General features: G+C 39.9%; 2 protein-coding genes across 9 annotated transcripts in view; one reads left to right on the forward strand and one right to left on the reverse strand.

The window, feature by feature from the left end:
• The window catches only part of elavl4 (ELAV like neuron-specific RNA binding protein 4), an 83,617-nt gene extending 76,165 nt beyond the window's left edge, over nt 1-7,452 (reverse strand). For 2 of the 5 annotated variants that reach the window (XM_039811723.1, XM_039811722.1), the window contains exons 1-2: nt 5,370-7,448; nt 4,530-4,670 (exon numbers count right to left, since the gene is read on the reverse strand). In XM_039811723.1, the coding sequence (XP_039667657.1) occupies nt 4,530-4,670; nt 5,370-5,417 (189 nt within the window). In that variant the 5' untranslated portion in view covers nt 5,418-7,448. Of the gene's footprint in view, nt 1-4,529; nt 4,671-5,369 lie in introns of all 5 variants that reach the window. The other 3 variants (XM_039811724.1, XM_039811725.1, XM_039811727.1) reach the window with 3 other exon arrangements.
• agbl4 (AGBL carboxypeptidase 4) overlaps nt 1-20,143 on the forward strand; it is a 429,765-nt gene that overhangs the window by 125,441 nt on the left and 284,181 nt on the right. For 3 of the 4 annotated variants that reach the window (XM_039811721.1, XM_039811718.1, XM_039811719.1), the window contains one exon: nt 12,083-12,205. In XM_039811721.1, the coding sequence (XP_039667655.1) occupies nt 12,133-12,205 (73 nt within the window). In that variant the 5' untranslated portion in view covers nt 12,083-12,132. Of the gene's footprint in view, nt 1-10,723; nt 10,816-12,082; nt 12,206-20,143 lie in introns of those variants that run through there. The other variant, XM_039811720.1, reaches the window with a different exon arrangement.

Below are 20,143 nucleotides of genomic sequence, written 5' to 3' on the forward strand. Positions count from 1 at the left end.
TAAATTAAAGAAGAGAAATGAACAGCTGAAATTGAGGTTATTGTGTTTGTTCAATCTATTGAATTGTAAAAATGTAGCCACTGACCTGATAAAGGTAAATCCCTAGAAGAATTCAGGCCCACTATGGATATATAATCCACTACTATATAAACTGTGAAATCATGTGTGCCTGAGGATTACACAATTGTGTTTTCTATTTTTCCATTTTTGTGTTACTTCAAGGCCCATGTCTGTATTTTTTTTAGCACATATTTGTTTACATATATCACTGGAGACTGTGACTTTCATGAAACCTGCATTTCTTAGTTCAAAACATCAGCCTGTTCTATTGCTATGTTCATAAACATTATAATTCATTAGAAAATTTGAATATCTTAGATTAAGTTATGTTAATCCGTGTATTAAAAGCCCTGTCAATCCAATCAGTGTGGGAATAATAGCAGGTTAAAATCTTCTGCTTTGGTTTTTGATGGTGGACCCTTTTGTTTACTTTTGGATTATGTGCTGTGCTCTTCCTCCATCTCCTATACAAATCTCTCTGTGTTTGTGACATGATCAGTGTGCTACTGCTGTTTGGTCATGAGCGCCAAGACACATTCAGTGGTGCACAGACTCTACTCAGAAACCCTGGGCCCTGCCACTGCCATTATGTAGGTGAAATTACAGGCTATTACTTCCAGGTCAAAGTACCTGAACACAGAAAGGTGACCTTTGGTTGGGCGTGGGCGCTCGTGTTGTTGCATCAAGCTATTCTGTTGTTAGACTATTGTTTATGGATCACATCGCAAGCCTTTTTTTATGTCTTATCTACCAAGGCGATGGGTATGAAAAATAGGTTGTGTGTGTGTGTGTGTGTGTGTGTGTGTGTGTGTGTGTGTGTGTGTGTGTGTGTGTGTGTGAGAGAGAGAGAGCCTGCAGACACCTGCTCCATTCTGCAGTGATGGCTCCCAGTGGGACACAGGCTCAGCTGCTGATCTCTAGGCCCTCCCTGCAGTACTGGTGGCCAGCACACACACACACAACACACACACACACACACACACACACACAGCTCTTCCAACAAATCGGAGAACCCTCCAGGCCCCCCTTGCAGTGTCTCTCAGCCTCTCTGTGTTCCTCGAAACTGACACACCACATGCATGCTCATGACATGATCTACAGACAGGCACAAAGCTGCACAGTCTGTGTTCATATGATGTTGCATGTAAATCTATGACACGGTGTGGTCATAATCTGCTCCAGTCTGATATATGCTATAGAGATGATATGGCTGAATAGCATGTGTTTTTGGTTGTGGTAGTGTTTTTCTACTACCATAAGCTAAAAAGCTACACTGAACACTGAAATATATCAACATATATATATATAACACATATATCATCTTATTATTTTCTGCTGTGAATGCAGTTAAAAAACGATAGAATGATATAAAGGCTATATTGGCAGTTTTGAATCCCTTGGCAGGTCACTTAATGATTGATGTTAAAATATTAGACCACATTTGTTTTTGTCAGTCCTGCATCGATCAACCACCATTGTACTTATGGCACAATTGCTAGTGTCAGGGCTGTTGTATTTTGCACATATCTCCATCTCTCTGTTTTTCTCACTATGAGCGTCTCTTCCCCTCTGTGGCATCGTTCAGTCTGCTGCACCTGTTTGTGCCTCACTGGCGGCAGGGTTGTGGAGCATAAATGAACTAATTTCCTGGATGTAGAGAACACAGCAATCAAGGAAAGGGGAAGTGCAGCAAGCGGCAGATGGAAGGAGCTAATCATTGTTATGAAATAGAGATGACCTCTAACTATCTCCTGGCTGCTAATATACTGTAGCTACACACGTTTGCCAGCCACTGTCCCATTTGCCCCTCTCTCTTCTTCTTCCTCCATTGCCTGTTTGTTGTTGTGCTGAAGATGAACCTCTTCAGGCAGGTTCGAAATGCAACCCTCGTTTATTTTTTTTTTTTTTTTTTAAATGTTGAAACGGAAAAGATTGGAGTTGTCAAACAAAACCTTGTGTCACATAGAGAACGGCAGCTGCCTGCAGTGGGTAATCAGTGGAGCTTTCTACAAATTAACAGCATTCAGCTCTGAAGCACGGCGCACTGCAGGTTTTTAGATCTTGGCTTTTGAAAATTAGATCTCAGTGACTGAACTATGGAATAATTAGCAATTTAGTTTTTGCTCACATGTTCTTTTAATTGCCTGGTCATCTTAATGCTGTAAACTGATACTGATGCTCAAATTTAAACTGAATAATATCAGTCTAAATTTGATTAATTGCAGGCCGAATCTCTCCTCCGTGTGCTTGGGATCTGAATTTCAGATTTAAATTCTTTGAATGCTCTTTTAAACGCACTGTCCTACAGCTGGAAAGATGCACTACTGAGAACATGCACACACACACACACACACACACACACAAAATGCTCTGAACAAACTGAACACATTGTTACCAGTGATGGTAAACTTTGCTGCAGGCGTATAGTGTGTTGGAGGACGAAACCATTTAGCTATTTATTCATTTATCAAGGCACTCATTTAATGCAGTGGAGCATTAAATAGAAATACAGTCTTAACTTCGAATGGTAATATTATAAAAGAATGTGAAGTATTTACATTTTTAATATACAGAGCAATGTTGTGCTGCCGGTATAGAATTGTATTTCCGTTTGATATCCCCGAGGTAAAAGATGCAATGCTGCTTTTGAGGCTTTACACACCAAAGCCACCAGAATCTTCCAGCACATTTATCTAATGTATGCAAATGATGTTGCTGTGCTTAATGAAGGCACCATTAATCACTATAACGATGGTCTTTCTTAACCAGGGTAATCATGCGTGTGTGCGCGCACACTCACACACACACACACACACACACATTAAAATACTTACACAAGCATACACTTCCACACACTCGCCCACACACTCACTTAGACACACACACACACACACACACGGAACATGCCTCATCACCAGCATCACATTTATGACAAATGCGCAAAATCACCAACATAAACCATTTTACCAGAAATGTAACTGCGTATGATGAGGACCTCATAGTCACACATGAATTCTGTACTTTTTCTTCCTTCATTTATACTTTATAAATGTTAAATTCAATGTAATTTAAAACTCATCAACTGACCATCATGTTTCCATCTGGAATTGGCTGGTTAGGCAATCACCTCAAATTCAGTTACTCCACCCAATACGAAACCGATAAGATGCATCAAAATATGTTAACACGGAAACTATATTTATATAATAAATGTAGCTAATTAGTTCCACTGGTTTCAACAAATAATTCGTGGTCCAGCAGCTTCATGCAAACAGCAGATAATACTGTTGTGAGTCAAAACGGGCACAGCACACAGGCATTTTGTGTGCTGTGTAACAATAACAACAAAACACTGGACAGACGTCTTTGAACTCATGTAAGAATTCAAAGCGAAAACTGAAAAACATTTTTGAAGCCCAACTCCTCACAGAACGTATTTCACCGCTTATCCTCGCCGCGCATTTGCATACAGTTGACGGAAACCCCTGGGTACAGTCAGCAGCATGACAGTGGGTTATGAAGGCTTCCGGGAGGCTCTGGGGTGTGGATCTGAGCCAGTTTGAAGGGGAGCCGAACCAATGAAGAGCCCACAGCGGATTAGACACCCACAGCTTCATGTCGCTTTAATGCGGCGAGTCAGGGATTTTCTTACAACGCTTTTGCCTAAATGCTCAGGGTTTTCTCATGCCCCTTTTTCTCTCTCATTTCCTTTCCCTTGAAGTAATCTTTCTATGTAAATGGCAGAGTAATGTTGTCTCCAGTGCAACGTATCCCATCTATTTACAGCGTTAGTGGTTCCTCTGCTAATGTGACTTGTCAGATGTTAATTGGAATTGATTGGATTGATAGTTATGATCAAATATCCTTTGAAATATGTAATCTTATACAACTGTTACATCGCCTACGTGTGTTGAAAAAATAATCTTTCCTTTTCAAGGATGTTCTATAAAGTTAAAAATGGTAGAGGTGGACTGCTAGAACCTATTCATTGATTTACTATGAAAGATAATTCACCATCAAATGCAAACATTAAATGCAAATACTGCACATGCGCTAACAGAATTCACAAAATACTACAAATATATTACCCACACAAACACACACGCACACACATGCATGCACACAGACACAAACGCCTCAAATTCCCCTGATAACAGTCTGACTGGCAGAGGCTAAAGACAGAGTAGGCGTCCATAATTGAACAAACATAACAATGTAAATATTTACTAATACTATCCATTGGGAATACAGGCAGAATCCCACAATTGATTTGCTCTCTTTCTGCCACTTTACTCTTTTCCTCACTCACACACACACACACACATACACACACACACACACACACACACACACAGATTCACATACACTAACTACCGCTTTCTTCTTTTTCTGTTTCTTTTCTTGGTAATATGCTTGCCTGTGTTTCATTAAAGAGAGATATTGATATATTGGTCTGTCTATCCTCTTACCAGGGGTGACCTGTAGCCCATCTGGGCTGGCGATGACAGGAGATCCCTGGGAAATAGCGGCGAGTGCGTCTCGGGGACGGAGCCCACGCCACTGGCTGCTAGTCCCGAGAGCTGCCCGTACCTCGCCATCATCTTGAGATGCTGCTCACAGAACACACACACTCATACACAGACACAGGAGGAGAGGGGAAGAGAGAGAGAGGGCGAGAGAGGGAGGGAGGAGAGAGAGAGAGAGAGAGGAAAAAAGATAGAGGGAAGGGGTGTGAGAGGATGGAAGGAGAACAGATAACAGCAGGTAGGAAGGACGGTGAGAATGGTGAAGGACAGAAGAGGGAGTGGGGAGGGGGGGGGGCACATGAAGAAAGAGGAGGTAGAGGGGGATTACAGAACACTTTGCTCTCACACAAATGCATGTGTGAACACACACCCATACATACACACTCGTATTTACATACATACTGTACGTGAAGGCACACACAATTTTAGCCCCAGGTGGGCAATTTCACGAGCAAGCCTATGTTGGAAGGTGTTGATAGCTACCTTGGTTTTGTTACAATAGGAGGATATAAAGTCTAGGCACTAGCTCTCCATTTATTTTTACAAGCAAGGATGAGTGTGAGAAGCGGTGCAGTCCCTTTTTCTCCGTACCGACTATGGTGCCGGGGAAATGTAATAAACAGCTGCTGTTATCAATCATCCCCTCTGTCTTCTGGCTATGAGCATACAGAAGTGTACAGACACACACACGCACGGACATCCAATAACACACATGACACAATGGTTGGCAGCAGACATGCACAGGTGAAGTGCGGAGAAAGAAGCAAATCCAAATCTCTTTACCTCATTGCTCAACAAAGCGGCGTTGAGTGTTCGGCTTATTTCGAACATCTTTAGATTCGCTGCTTTTTTCGTTCTGTCCTTTTTATTTTCAGATTCTCTTCAGTTCTTTGCTCCTCTTTTTCTTCTCTACGGCTGGGAGTCAGTCCCGGGAACACAAAAAAGAAAGAAAAAAAATCAAATCAATTGAAAAAAAAGGGGGGATATAAAAAAAAAAAATCCTCTTAAATTTTCTGATTTTGGAGTTGTGATTTTTCAGTGCTCTTTAATTTCTTTCTCTCCTGTCTTTGGATGCACCTCTGCTGACTGTGGCTGTAGTGGTGGTGTTTGTTCCCAGGGTCTCCGCACAAGTCTAAGGAGTCAATATGCTGCTGGTTTTTTTTTTTAAATCTCCCCAGAGTCAGCACATTAAAACAGGCAGTCAGGCGGTCGGTGGGTCGGGCTGGCGGGCTGGCTGGCTCCCTTATCTGTCCCCCGCACACTGGCTCACACAATACGCTCCGATCCTCACACTGCTCGCTAGCAGATTAGCCTGTCCCAAAACATAGCACTTAGTTTAAACTCCCCTCCCTTTTGCTCTCTCTCTCTCTCTCTCTCTCTCTCTCTCTCTCTCTCTTTTTCTCTCTCACTGTATCACTCCCTCTAGCTCGCTCCTTTGCTCTCACTCCATCTCTCTCTGCATTTCTCTCTCTTTCTCTCTCTCCTCCTCCTTTTTGCTCACGCATTGATGCAGCTACAGTTCACTGTGCTACCACAAGGTGGGAAGACTGTTCTAGCAACAGCGACACCATCGCTGCCACATCCCTTCCTCTCCGTGCCACTCCTATCTTTTAGATTTTCCTCTCTTCAGTGAGTCTATAACACACAGCTATAAATGGTGAAGAAACGCTTGCACTTAATATAGCAGCTCTCACTACCTGACCAGATGAAACTTACAGACAGGGATAAGGGGATTTGTTAGAGGGTGTGTGAGGACTAATATTCTTCGGTTCTGTTATCTCATTATGGCTATTAATTATGGATTCAGGAGTGGAAAAGGACCATCGAAGATATTTGGGAAGGAAATAATTCAGCACTTCCTTGGAGGTGTTTCTGTGACAGTTACATGTATAGTAATGGAATGTAATAAAGCTACCAAGAGACCTAAAGAGAGTGGAAATAAATGCTACCTCTCAGTTACAGGCAGAAGAAGAAAGAAAGTGAAGGTTGGGCTGATGTGAGCATCAAGGTCAGGTTGTTGTCCTTTCCTCAGCAGGGTGTGGCCCAGAGATGACGAAGCAGCTAGTCACAGGCATGGCAGGAGATCCCAACTTCGGAACAAGTAAACAAGAAAAAAAAAAAAAAAGATTAGGGAGACTTGTGCCAAGGATATGATTCACTACATTTTTGGTTTCAGTTGATAACACTTGAGAGATTTCAGAGTATGACTCACAGTGTTGTATATCTGCATGTAAGTCAAACATGTTTATGAAATTCAAGCCTATGCTTGAGGAGAAAATAACGGGACACAAAATGTTCTATGAAAATGATGCTGAGAGAGTGATTGGGATCGCCATCCTCTTCACTAATTCTAATCTTAGTGGTGTCTTACTCGCGGCTCCATCAGTGTTGCAACAGATTTATTCCCAGTGCTTTGAATGTGCTTTTTGCTGTCTTGGATCAGAGTGGGGAGAGCGGCCAGTCAATAGCAGCCTATTGACACTGAACCATCTGTTTAGGTGGACACTGTCCAGCATAGCAGAGATGGAGGGAGAAAGGGACGGAGAGACAGAGGAAGTGACGGAAAAAGAGAGAGCAGAGGGTACAAAGCAGAGGATGTGTTAGCAAACTGTTAGTTTTAACGGGTGTTTATGTAAAACAGGAAAAGGAAAAATATGGGGAGAGACTCGCACTTAGCGAGGATGTGACATATAATATTGTTTACATGTTTTAAATTAGCACATTTTTTCCTCTTTTTACATTTTTGTCAGTAGCAGGATATGTGAAAGTATCATCAACGACATCACTGTGTTTTAGCAATGTTTTGCTGTCTTGGCTTCAATTCCATTTTTTTTTTTTCTCAGAAAAGGACTGCTAGCCACATCCCTGTTCTGTAAAGCCCGTGGTCTCTGGGGAAGGCTGGTCCAACAGAGCACTGGGGGGAGGCTGTCAGTTGAATCATCCAGAGTGAGGGCTGATTCCTCAGTCAGCTGCCTCTCAAGCCTTTCTCTCTGACCAAGCCCTCACTCCCCTGAGCCCCCTGATTGCTGTCACCATAGTGATTCTCTGTGTACTGCCGGCTGGTCTCTGCCCCCCTCTGCTCCTCACAACCACCCATCTTCAACTCACTGCCACTAGTGCCCTGTGTTTTGATTTTTGCATGACTTCCTTCTTCATTGATGATGGACTTTATGTGTGAAAGTCCTCAGCTGGCCACAGTCAAAAGGGTTTCCCTGTACGTTGGAATACAAATACAAAAACATAGATGTTTGCTCCCCCGTCACACACACACACACACACACACACACACACACACACACACACACACACACACATACACACATACATAATGAGCTTCAGGCTGGAAACATAAACACAATTTTTTTTTCTTCTTTCATTTATGGTACTGAGCTACAAGCACTGACTTATTTGATCATTTCACAGTTTAGAAGAAAACGTATCTTTCTGAAAGAATGAAAAGCAAGGCTTAAAATACTTTTGCTGTGCCAAAGCTACCGTTTCCCCAAGGGGTTTCTGACATGTTCTGCATGAGATTGTGATGGTGCGCTGTGTCCTCCAGTCAATAGCTACCCACGCTTAAAATAGCCACCATTTCTTAATGTTACTGTAGATTCTGTATTTAACCATGACAGGGATGTCTACATGTGAAGCACATTAATATGTTCGCAAATCATTAGAGGTCAAAAATGTTTTGATAAGCATGTAAAAATACACTCTCCTGAGAGATAATTAAAATTGAAGAGACCACGGTGTCGACCGTACTTCTATTTCATGTTATCCTGTTTTCCAGTGATGGATGTTCATTAAATCATTGCTGCACTTGGCAGACACCATGACACAAAACTGTATGCAATCATGTTACTTTGGCAGAATGTAGGGGTTATTGTTGAAAATGTTGCTTTTTTTCCCCCCCCCTTCACACTTGTTTTAATAAAGGAGGACACGCCAATATAGAATATAGAGCTTTAAAAGAAAAGGAAAGCCATCAAGACACAAATACTTTTGTTTTTATAAAACTACAACACATTTTAAAATAACTAAGGCACCACACCACATGTTGAGTTATGAAGTTTAAGTTCCAACATGGGACACCATTGTTTAGTGCATTGCAATATGATATCAAATTTTTTGTAATGAGATTTAAAGGTGCAGTAGGTAAGATTTATAAAACTAACTTTCTGTCATATTTGCTGAAAGTGACCCTATGTTCGAGTAGAACTACATGAAGCAGGTAATTAAAAAAAACAACTATCTGGCTCCTCTGGCACCACCTACAGCCTGTAGTGCGATTTGCAAAAATCCACAGCTCCCTGTTCAGATGCACCAATCACAGCCAGGAGGGGTGTCAATCACATCATTCTCCCTTGTGGGGGGAGGGGCTTAGGAGACCGTTTTGGGCTTTAGCAGAAAGGGGGAGGGGGAACTGAGAAGTTGTCGATGTTCACACTTTTTGGCTAAGTCCTGGATCTTCGCAATCCTACCTACACCTTTAATTATATGTTGTTGTTTTTTAAATGTGACCTTAATTTCAGTGCCCCTTTTAAGTTAACAGTGTCACAGCTTAGGACAAAAATGTCAGATCTTGTCATGTTATGTAATGATAATGCTCAAATTCTGTCTTTTACAAGCCAACAACCAAATGTGTGTTTCAGCCATAAGATCAGGTTACCAACAGTATCTCAAGTGCTCCAACTCTGGCAGAGACAAGCCAGGGTCTTGCACTAAATTCAACTGCTCCCATGCAGTCTCTCTATTTGATAAGATCTGAGAAACAAGGGAAACATGTAGTGTATCTAATTCATTCTTCTCATGCTCCATAATTCAATTTCAATCTCCCTCTTGAAAATGAATGATTGTACCACCATAGAGTTCTTTAATTGGCATAGTGTTAAAGCAATGACATAGCATGGAGGACAGCTTTTCAATTTTCAATTTTAACGAAATATTATACAGCAGCTCTGTATTCTCTTCCTGTCATCTGAGAAATAATCAGTCCGACCTATCTACTCAGCGGCCTGTTGATGCTTGCCATCAAATACAGATCACACAGAGAGAAAAATCATTGCCATCTCCCTGGTCTTATTCATTTGGTCCTGTTACACGCAGCTTATAACCTGAAAATTAGCAGCAGCCTGTATGCCTCTTGCTCCAGGAGCTGTGCGACTGCTCATTTGATGTACTTAATCAGGTGCAACCTTTGTAATGGGAAAGGAATAGGGCCAGGCTTGATTGGCCTTGATGACATCTATGCTCCAATTGTCTAGAAAACCTCCAGCTTTAATCAATCTGCAGGATAATACAGAATATCTGGCTGCTGCCTGCAATGATTGGCTTTCTTCTGTGAAAATACTATTAAAAATGCAGGTATATGGCTGTAATAAAACTGAGGCGTGTACGATATACTGATTACAGTTTAGAGGTGTAATGGGAGTCATTGCTAGTTTAGTGTTGCCTGCTGAATGTGAATGTCATAAGTGTACTATGTTTCACATTGGCATATATGAATATTTTCCCTAATCATAATAATAATATTAAGTGTCAATTCTGTAGGCTACATTTGGGGATTTTTGGTTTGTTTTCAGATGGAGACAAAATCTGAATTATAGACTATCTTTAAGACAAAGGTTTTCCTGAGCTTGACAGTAGAATTTAGCACTACAGAAAACGAGTTTGATTAGCATTTCTGAGATGCATGTTTTTGCTCATTTGTTTGCTGTAGCCTACTGTATTTAGGCCTATTTAACCTTGTGTTGACTTCGGGTCACATTGACCCGTTTTCAATTTTTGTTTTATATAAGAAAATATGGGACGTAGAAATAAGCGCTGAAAATGTGTAGAAGAAAAATTTAACAATTTAAAACGTTGGAAAAAGCAAAAACAAACTGTGAAAAAAAGGCGTCAAATACTTGTTTTTTTCAAGGTTGACGGGAAGACAACACAAGTTAATGGTTTGTGTACTTAGATATAAGAATTCAACAATACCAAATCAAAATGTCTCTTAATATTCTGGTATTTTTACTACATATAATTTAACTTGGCTTAGTTTACCTATATGCACTGCGATCTGCAAACTGATGTGGTGTTTCTGCAGCGGTGTGCTGTGGACATGACTGCACCTCTCCCTCTTCCTCCTGCTCCGTTGCCGTGGTAACACACTTGGAGCGTCGGTTGCTCTGTAACAGGATGGAAAGGAAGATGGAGGAGAGTACTGTTAGAGACGTCGAGACTGGTGTGTAAATATGAGCCGTACCTGGTTTCTTCTTCATTGCTATACGAGCAAAAGGACGCTGTTGATGCCCAGTTGTCTAACATATAATAACTGCATGTTTCGCGCTTGCTCCGTGTCTTTATATTGACGCTAACGTGAAGTGCGCTAACCTGCTATAGCTAGCTAGCAGGTACAGGGATGTAAACAAGAGCCATGTCACGTTGTGTGTGTTATGAGCTTATGAGCTAGCATTGCTGCTACAGACGATAGCAAGCCATACAACTAGCTGTATGCTGGAAATGCACCTCACGGAAATAATTTAGAAAACTGCTGGCATGTTAACGTAACCACTTAAATTCGGGAGGGCGAGCAGTAACGTTAACGTTATTGCAGGTGTAGTTATACACCTGTAGTGGCTATGTTGGTATCTGCTAGCTAGCTATGTGTCAGGGATAGTTCCTCCTGCCAACTGCTGTGTAGCTAATAAGATAGCTGTCGGTACTACTGGAATTAGTTTTTTGTCCGTTAAAATTCTAAATTAAAGCCATAATCCGCGAACATTTGGCGAAAATGGGAAGCACCCCTGTTTTGACAGTAAACACATTGCACAGAATGGACCATAACATAATGGATATATCATTACATATATGGACTAATATTAGACAAAATCCAAGTTTGTGATGTCTTGTGTTGCTCACTATAATGCAAACTATACAGTATTTGGGTTTTTAATGTGCATATAATGGTAATAAAAAATGGTTGCAAAATAAAAGGTACAGCTTTTACGTTTTTATGATGCAAAACAGCAAACAAAGCCACACATTTAAGCAACATTGTTTATATTGTCCATTTGTGCTGCAAACACAAAAATAAAGATTTATTTCAACCTATGCTTTGTTTATTTGTGTTAAATAAATGCACTGCAGATCAACTGTTTGGTTTACAGTTTAAAGTCGACACAACTCACTCTTAGAAAGATGTTATGTATACATCACTATTACAGAAGAAGAAGCAGAAGAAGAAGAAGCAACATTTAACTTTGAAATAATTTATATAATTGACCCATAATTTGAGTTTAGTGGTGTTATAAGGCCCGGCATGGCGGCATACTGTGTGTTTTTACTTTAAGGTTTAACAATCCATGACTGTTATTCTGGATGAGAGACTGTTTTATTTATCTACAAGCTAAGGGATCACACCCTTAAATGAAGTTACAAAGGGCTTACTGAACACACCTTTGCATAAAGTGAGACTCATCTTATACCTGCATATTGCACTTGTTCTTCAGGCAGTGACACTGGAGGAGAGGATGCCTTGGTGGGAAATGTGAACAAACTGATGGTGAGCCCACCAGGTTATTCAGGAGCTTCGCGAAAAGGACATCTGGTTTTTGATGCGTGCTTTGAGAGTGGTGAGTAGTAAACTTTAAAAATTGCAAATTAGTTAAAATAAAAAAAAATAATAAAAAAAGGTGGGAGTTAAAGTGTTAATCCATGAAATGTTTTTATATTGTTTGTTTTTTTCGTGTCAGTGACAACTTTATTTTGAATTGAGCGTCACTGCTATGGTCAGTGGTGGCTGCAAATAATTACAAGCTCTAGTGCAGGGTTTTGTATGGGCCCTCCTTCACGCCAAGACAGCAAACACATCCACTATATAGGTGGATATTATACAAACAGTATGTTGAATTTTATAGATCAGGCTTTGGCTTGTCAGTCACAAAATTCAATCCACACATTAACAAATCCTTTAACCTAACTATAAACATCCCTATGCATGTTGGAATCCTGGAGCTATCCTTGGAAAACTTTGAATGTGCAACAACATTATGATCAGTTTGTTATGTATAGCATGTATTGTGACATGTACTGTATGACGCAACATATTTGACTCCAAACTACAAAATGACCAAAAAACGTTTCCATGTCTCTTCAAACACAAATAAGGCTTCCTATCTTTGACATGCTTTCCCACTTTCACAGCTAACTCTATTAACATTTTTGAATTAAGATATAGGCCAGCACTAATACTACTACCTCTACCACTACTAGTACTACTACTTTCACTATTTCTATTAACTAATAAAAACTGTTTACAGTATGTATTACCTTTAATAGATGAATTACAAATGCTTTATATTACCAAGAGTATTAGACTATTCAAGGGTATAGGTACAAAATCTAAAAGCATCTTCAGCATATATAATTGTCTGAGATTTTGGAAATAGCAACTAACTGTGAGTCTGTGTATCAGAGCTCTATCGAGACTTTGACATATCTTGGCAACAGTATAATCAGGGACAAGCCATATAACGATTTATAGACAAGTGCAAGGCTCTTAAAATCTTTATTATGAATAACTAGAACTCAGCGTAGGGAATTGAGAGCAGGTGTTGTTTGAGCTATTTTATTTCAGCAACCTTCTACCTATATTCTTCCTGTTCTATGGCCAGCATGGCTGAAAATAGAAATATGTTAAGTACATTTGAAAAGGTCGACCTCTTACCTTGTCCATCTCTTTTGGTGGAGCGAGACATACAGTAAAATGAAATTAATATGCTCCAGTGTCACTTGTTAATAGCCTTTGTTGGCCACTTTTATTCTGACAGCTGAATGACACGGCAATGAAAATAAAGTACTTTCTTAACACTGACAAGATCAGCTGGTTAGACCCACACACACTCACGCACCAAGTAGGCAAAGTAAATCAGGGAATCAGCTGGTCTCTCTGGTACAGAATCTGTGTGTGGAGATTGGGTTCAGATAGCACTCAGATTTCATATTTCCACAGACAAGCCCATTTTGCTTTCTGCAGACTGAGATGTGTTTACTTTCTGATGTCCTTGGTGTCATTGTCAGAGTTGTTCTCCAAAGTAGAGTTTTACAATGATGTTGTATCTCTGATATATTTGATTTTTAGAGAGTTAGAGAATGCAAATACGTTTTCGTACAGTGTTACATGCCCTAGGCCGCCTACTACTAATTAATTCACATGAGGAAAACCAATCTGGCATATAAAGGGATGAAAAAGAAAATAGGGGATGCTAATCCACAGTTTTGTACACAGTAGACTAAATATGAAGGTGAGCATATATATATATATATATATATATATATATATATATATATATATATATATATATATATATATATATATATTAAGCCTGGGTGTAAAGATTTGAATATGTTACATTAGGAGGATTGTGCTGAGATATCAGTGTGGTGATTTCCTTTTTTATAAATTTGCCTTTTTCCCCAGATGACATGGCCAGAGTAGCTCAGACATTGATTAATGGGTGCTGAGCTTCCACGCTGAGATCAGCTAACATACCAGTGTCTCTGGCTCCGGATGTATCTCCTGAATGATTTATGGAATTGATAATAATCTCTTTCCAGTAAATGGATTACTAAAGTTAGAATGGGGGGATGAATTGATGTTTGCCAGCTAATGTCAAATTAATGCCCTATTGCTGTTTCATTTAAGCATTACTGATTTTGTCCGCCTTGCTTTAAAGTTGTAGTCCGTAAGATTGAGTGAGGTTGTTTCTAGCGGCAGCTTTGGCGGTAAGATGTAATGTCCGTCCCGAAAATCGACTCCGTGGAAAGAGGGTGGTTCATTACAGGGACGACAGACTGACCAAGGAAGTTTATTTTTTGTTTATTTTGCTTTGGACTCGAAGTTGAACGGTCTTCGTTCTTTGTTGGTCATTGTGAGTCAGCAGTAATGAAAATGTAGGTGCCCGATTCACGTACGGTTTCTTTGTATCTTCCCTTGTCGGAAGTTCCTAATTTTTGAGTACAATGGAACAGCATAATCGGCAGTGACAAGCTCCACCTGGACATATGTGGCAGACCAATACAGACCAACCCCTGCTGACTGACGTTAAAAGCGTCACTAACTGTGCGCTGCATTTGAATTTAGGGCGGGAAAGTCACCCCAGACACTCAGATTGTATTACTTGGCAAAGCAGCAAATACAAGCACTTTCATTAGTGGGTCATATGCTCAATCACCATTGTTTTAACTCATTCTTTGATAGATAGGAAATTAATAGACAATTAACTAGATGAAAATCTTACAGACTACAACTTTAAAGAAATCCTTGATATTAGTTTATGATACTGTGTTCTTTCACAGTATACTCTATATGTCTGGATTACTTGTACCGAGCAGTTATTATACTCTTAATAGTTTTCTAATTATTGCAAACATGTTCATTAACATTCTTTCTTAAAGTGATTGTCCTCTCATTGTTATATAAACGCACACACCCACACACCTCTGTTGCAAAAAATGGCTGTAAAAGAAAGAGAATTTAATCAAAGATTGTATGATTAAATTACCCTGCTTCTGTAAAGCATTCATATGTTATGTGTTTAATTGACATTTAATGAAATAGAAAGCTGAATTTTTAACATTTTTACTAATAAGGCATGGAGATCTTACCAACCCCACTTCCTTATGTGTGTTTAGCCAAATTGAAAAACATACTGTATTTTTATGTGATTTATGAGGATGTTATGAAACTATTGATACAAACTTTAAAAAAAAACCCACAATAATAAGAGAGGAATAAGTAAGGGTGGCATAATATAAACTGGACAACACCTGTGATTATCTTTCACTACTGATTTCCCTTATAAAAGAGTTGCTGTGTCACATTCTATAACTCAAACAAACTTGATTTGAGATTGGTGAAACTGTGGAAATGTTGCCTTTGTATCCCTTGTTCTTTTTTGTTGCTATAAATATTTGCTATTACATTTGAGGTAGGGCTGGGAGATATGGCAAAATCTTCTATCCCGATATGGTTAATTTAATATCACGATAAAGGTTCTGTATATATCAAGCATGTTTTCTGGTAATGCAATAAATAAATAGTTTTTTGTTATGAAATAACCACATGGTAAAGCCTATTTTTGTATAGTCCGGTATGAATTAATTACTTGACACATCAAAAGTACTGAGTATTTTCTCATTTTATTAAGAACTTTAGTGCAAAATTAACATAACGTGCAAGGATCAGAATGGAAAGCGTCGTCCAAATGACGTCAATATTGTCGTAACGCATTTCAGCCACTGGCTTTTCGACATCACGATAGAAACAATCTAGAAAAATATATCAATAGACATTTTTACATCGTTTTGATGATATATATCGTCATTTCACCCAGCCTTAATTTGAGTTATTTGAGTTGAGGTGAAACTTTAATATTATATACAGTAATAGTCCAATATTGGTAGAATTAATGTGTTTTATTCAGTGGAGGTGTTTGTATTAGGAGATATACACTCACCTAAAGGATTATTAGGAACACCCTACTAAGACTGTGTTTGACCCCCTTTCGCCTTCAGAAATGCCTTAATTCTTTGTGGCATTGATTCAACAAGATGCTGGAAGCATTCTTTAGAAATGTTGGCCCATATTGATAGGATAGAATCTTGCAGTTGATGGAGATTTGTGGGATGCACATCCAGGGCACGAAGCTCCCGTTCCACCACATCCCAGAGATGTTCTATTGGGTTGAGATCTGGTACTTAGTACAGTGAACTCATTGTCATGTTCAAGAAACCAATTTGAAATGATTCGAGCTTTGTGACGAGCTGTGTGACATGGTGCATTATCCTGCTGGAAGTGGCCGTCAGAGGATGGGTACATGGTGGTCATAAAGGGATGGACGTGGTCAGAAACAATGCTCAGGTAGGCTGTGGCATTTAAATGATGCCCAATTGGTACTAAGGGGCCTAAAGTGTGTCAAGAAAACATTCCCCACACCATTACACCACCACCACCAGCCTGCACGGTGGTAACAAGACATGACGGATCCATGTTCTCATTCTGTTTACGCCAAATTCTGACTCTACCATCGGAATGTCTCAACAAACATCGAGACTCATCAGACCAGGCAACATTTTTCAAATGTCTTCAAATGTCCAATTTTGGTGAGCTTATGCAAATTGTAGCCCCTTTTTCCTATTTTTAGTGGAGATGAGTGGTACCCAGGGGGGTCTCCTGCTGGTGTAGCCCATCCACCTCAGGGTTGTGCGTGTTGTGGTTTCACAAATGCTTTGCTGCATACCTCGGGTTGTAACGAGTGGTTATTTGAGTCAAAGTTCATCTTCTATCAGCTGGACTCAGTCGGCCCATTCTCCTCTGACCTCTAGCATCAACAGGGCATTTTCGCCCCCCAGGACTGCAGCATACTGGATGTTTTTCCTTTTTCAGACCGTTCTTTGTAAACCCTAAAAATGGTTGTGCATGAAAATCCCAGTATCTGAGCAGATTGGGAAATACTCAGACCAGCCCGTCTGGCACCAACAACCATGCCACGTTCAAAGTTGCTTAGATCACCTTTCTTTCTCATTCTGACATTCAGTTTGTAGTTCAGGAGATTGTCTAGACCTGGACAACACCCCTAAATGCATTGAAGCAGCTGCCATGTGATTGGTTGATTAGATAATTGCATTAACGAGAAATCTTACAGGTGTTCCTAATAATCTTTAAGGTGAGTGTATGTACATACAATTACTAAACATTGGTTGATATAACCAGGAGTATGCCATATTGTTTTTACAGTAGATTTTGTGCTCATATTCACACTTGATAAGACAGTGTGCATACCTGAAGTATCAGTAGTGCTTATAAAATGAGCTGCTGTTTTTCATGCATTCAGTCTGATATCTGTGATACCAGTGACAGGAAGGAAATTGGAGAGTAGTGTGTAAGCTCCTGCGTCTTGTATTGCATGTTAGACAGACATGCGTATTTGTCATTTGCCATTGAAATGTTCTTTCATGACAGACTATGTCTATCTTACTCTGAAACCAGATTGAAGGGCCGAAACACGATATTTCAAGCGGACATTTTCATTTGAAATTTATGCAAACCTATAACTCAGTGACATTTGTGCCCCCCTTTTTACCTTCCTTTGGTCGATAGCTATCTGCATCCCATGTGCATTTTTTTTAATGCACAGGTTTTATTTTGTTGCGTTAGTATAGCACAGAATAAAATCTAATTGGTTTATTAAAATAGACAGTGGTTATGTAAGCTGTTTGCCAAAGGTATAAAACCTAATTTACATTTAGATGAGGCTTAATTCACTTTGTTGTCAGCCCTATGCTGATCAAGGCAGTGATGGCCCACAGATTTACATACAGTAGGTGTCTCAGCCAACAGGTCTGACACGGAGTTATTTTAAACCATTAAAAGCCTTTTTATGTTTCTGCTCAAAGATAACATTACAGTATGATGATGACCCCCACTATGTAGTGTTTGGTACGGAAGAACTTTTTTTTTAAGTCACAGCAAACCTTACATATTGCTTTAGTTGACTGTGTAAAGAGCAATATGCAAATTCATTAAACCCCATATGCAAATAGAGTTTTACTTGTTGTGATCATCTTTTTACTACTAAGGACAATGCAGAATCATGGTAGAGAATAGAAGATTTTGTTAATCTGTAAATATTACCGTAAATCTTGGCCTATTGTTGTGCATTGTGTCAAGAGGCAGAGATTTGTGAAAGTGATAAGAGAAGCCTAATTGTTTTTTAGAGTGAAATCCAAATGACATTCTTATCTTGTCTTGTCACATTTGTTTCGTCACACACTCCAACTGTTGACATTTTCAGCTAAGTCCCAACTTCTTTTGTGTGGTGGATTCTCACAATGTCGCTGACTAAAGTACCATCTGTCTCTACAAAAGATGACACTGGCAGTGCGGGCATATTGTTTTACTGCACCTCTGGACTCTGCACCAGATGTAATTAAGCACTCATTGATTAGTCAGACTGCTGTCTGCTGACAATGTCTTGCATGGTCAAAGAAATTCCCCAGAGGTGACAAGTGTTTAATGGGGTCCATTGATAAGCACAACTCATAGACTCATCTGGCTTTACAATCAATTCACTCAATACAGTCACATGGCAGACTGGAGAACAGATATGCACATACCGGTATTACTGTCAGTTAGGACAGGAATAGTCAAGGCCTTTTGAGACTTTGAGACTTATGTATTTTTGTTTCTAAAAGTCTTGAGTAATTGTAAGTAAGTAAGTAGTATTGTATTTGTCTACCTCCTATTTCTCATTCAACATCTTAATCACTCAATATAATTGTTTTTTGATTTAACAAAATACAATGTTTAGATATTATTCCGTATTGTTGGATAGGTGGCATTGCGAGATTAATGTGACCATGGCTGATTATGCAGTACAATACATACTACACACACTATAAAGTATTAAGTTAGAGGAGTGAATGCTCAACACTGGCCTGATGATCATGAGTTAAGTCAAAAGTAGACCAATGCCTGTGTTTATGCTTTATGACAACGCTTTTTCTAATTTGTGGTTTCCACCTCTGACATTATAGACCAAGGCCAACCAATTTGCACGTGCCGTTCACCCTTTGTTTTGGCCCGCCATGCCATGGCATTTGACATGCTCATGCTTATTCTCCTATTATTTTGAAAGGGCTGTAAAATCCTAACCATAATGACTATGAAACGTACATTTTGTGCAGCTAAAAAATACTTAATCTGAGTTTTACGGCAATGTAAAGCACACTGCTGTTAAACTTCCCTATTAAATGCGTAAGTTTTATCTACGAAGAATTACAAGAAATTACGATATTCTTCAGCATCAACATTTATTTTTGGCCCGTGGCCTTCCATCCAGCACAAAAAGTAAGGAAATTTGTGTTTGGTAGATTATTTCTCTGTGGTAACAATGCTTTTTGGCAATGAGTCTTATACCGTTGGAAAGCCTGTTTACTTCCCTTTCAAATGGTGCCCCATTTGAAAGGAACATGCTTTTGTAGGATGAGCAGCAGCGCTGAGTATGTGGGTTGCGCCCATGAAAAATTTGCCACATCTTCTCTGCCAACGCCAAACAGCTTATTCTGCCATTGACTCGTTTGGTGGATTGGATGATTCTGCCTACGGCAGTTGGATCATAGGCTCAAAGTGTGGAGAAGACCCGGAGAATGCTATGCTGATTGCTACACCGATAGAGTAACACCTTTGGTGGAGTCAGTATGATGGTGTGGGGCGGCATCTCCCTCACTGGAAAAATGAGGCTCATTATTGGAGGCAATCTCAATGCAGAGAGATATAGAGATGAGATTCTGCAACCCGTGGCTATCCCATATCTCCACAGTCTGGGACCGAACTCTATCTTCCAAGATGACAACACTCGCCCCCACAGGGCGGGGTTTATCAGAGACTACCTCCAGAATGTGGGAGTGGAGAGGATGGAATGGCCTGCCAGCAGTCCTGACCTCAACCCCATTGAACACTTGTGGGATCAGCTTGGGCGTGCTGTTTGTGCCAGAGTGACCAACACAAC

Source organism: Perca fluviatilis, chromosome 9 (genome assembly GCF_010015445.1).
Source record: "Perca fluviatilis chromosome 9, GENO_Pfluv_1.0, whole genome shotgun sequence".
Lineage (NCBI taxonomy): Eukaryota > Metazoa > Chordata > Actinopteri > Perciformes > Percidae > Perca > Perca fluviatilis.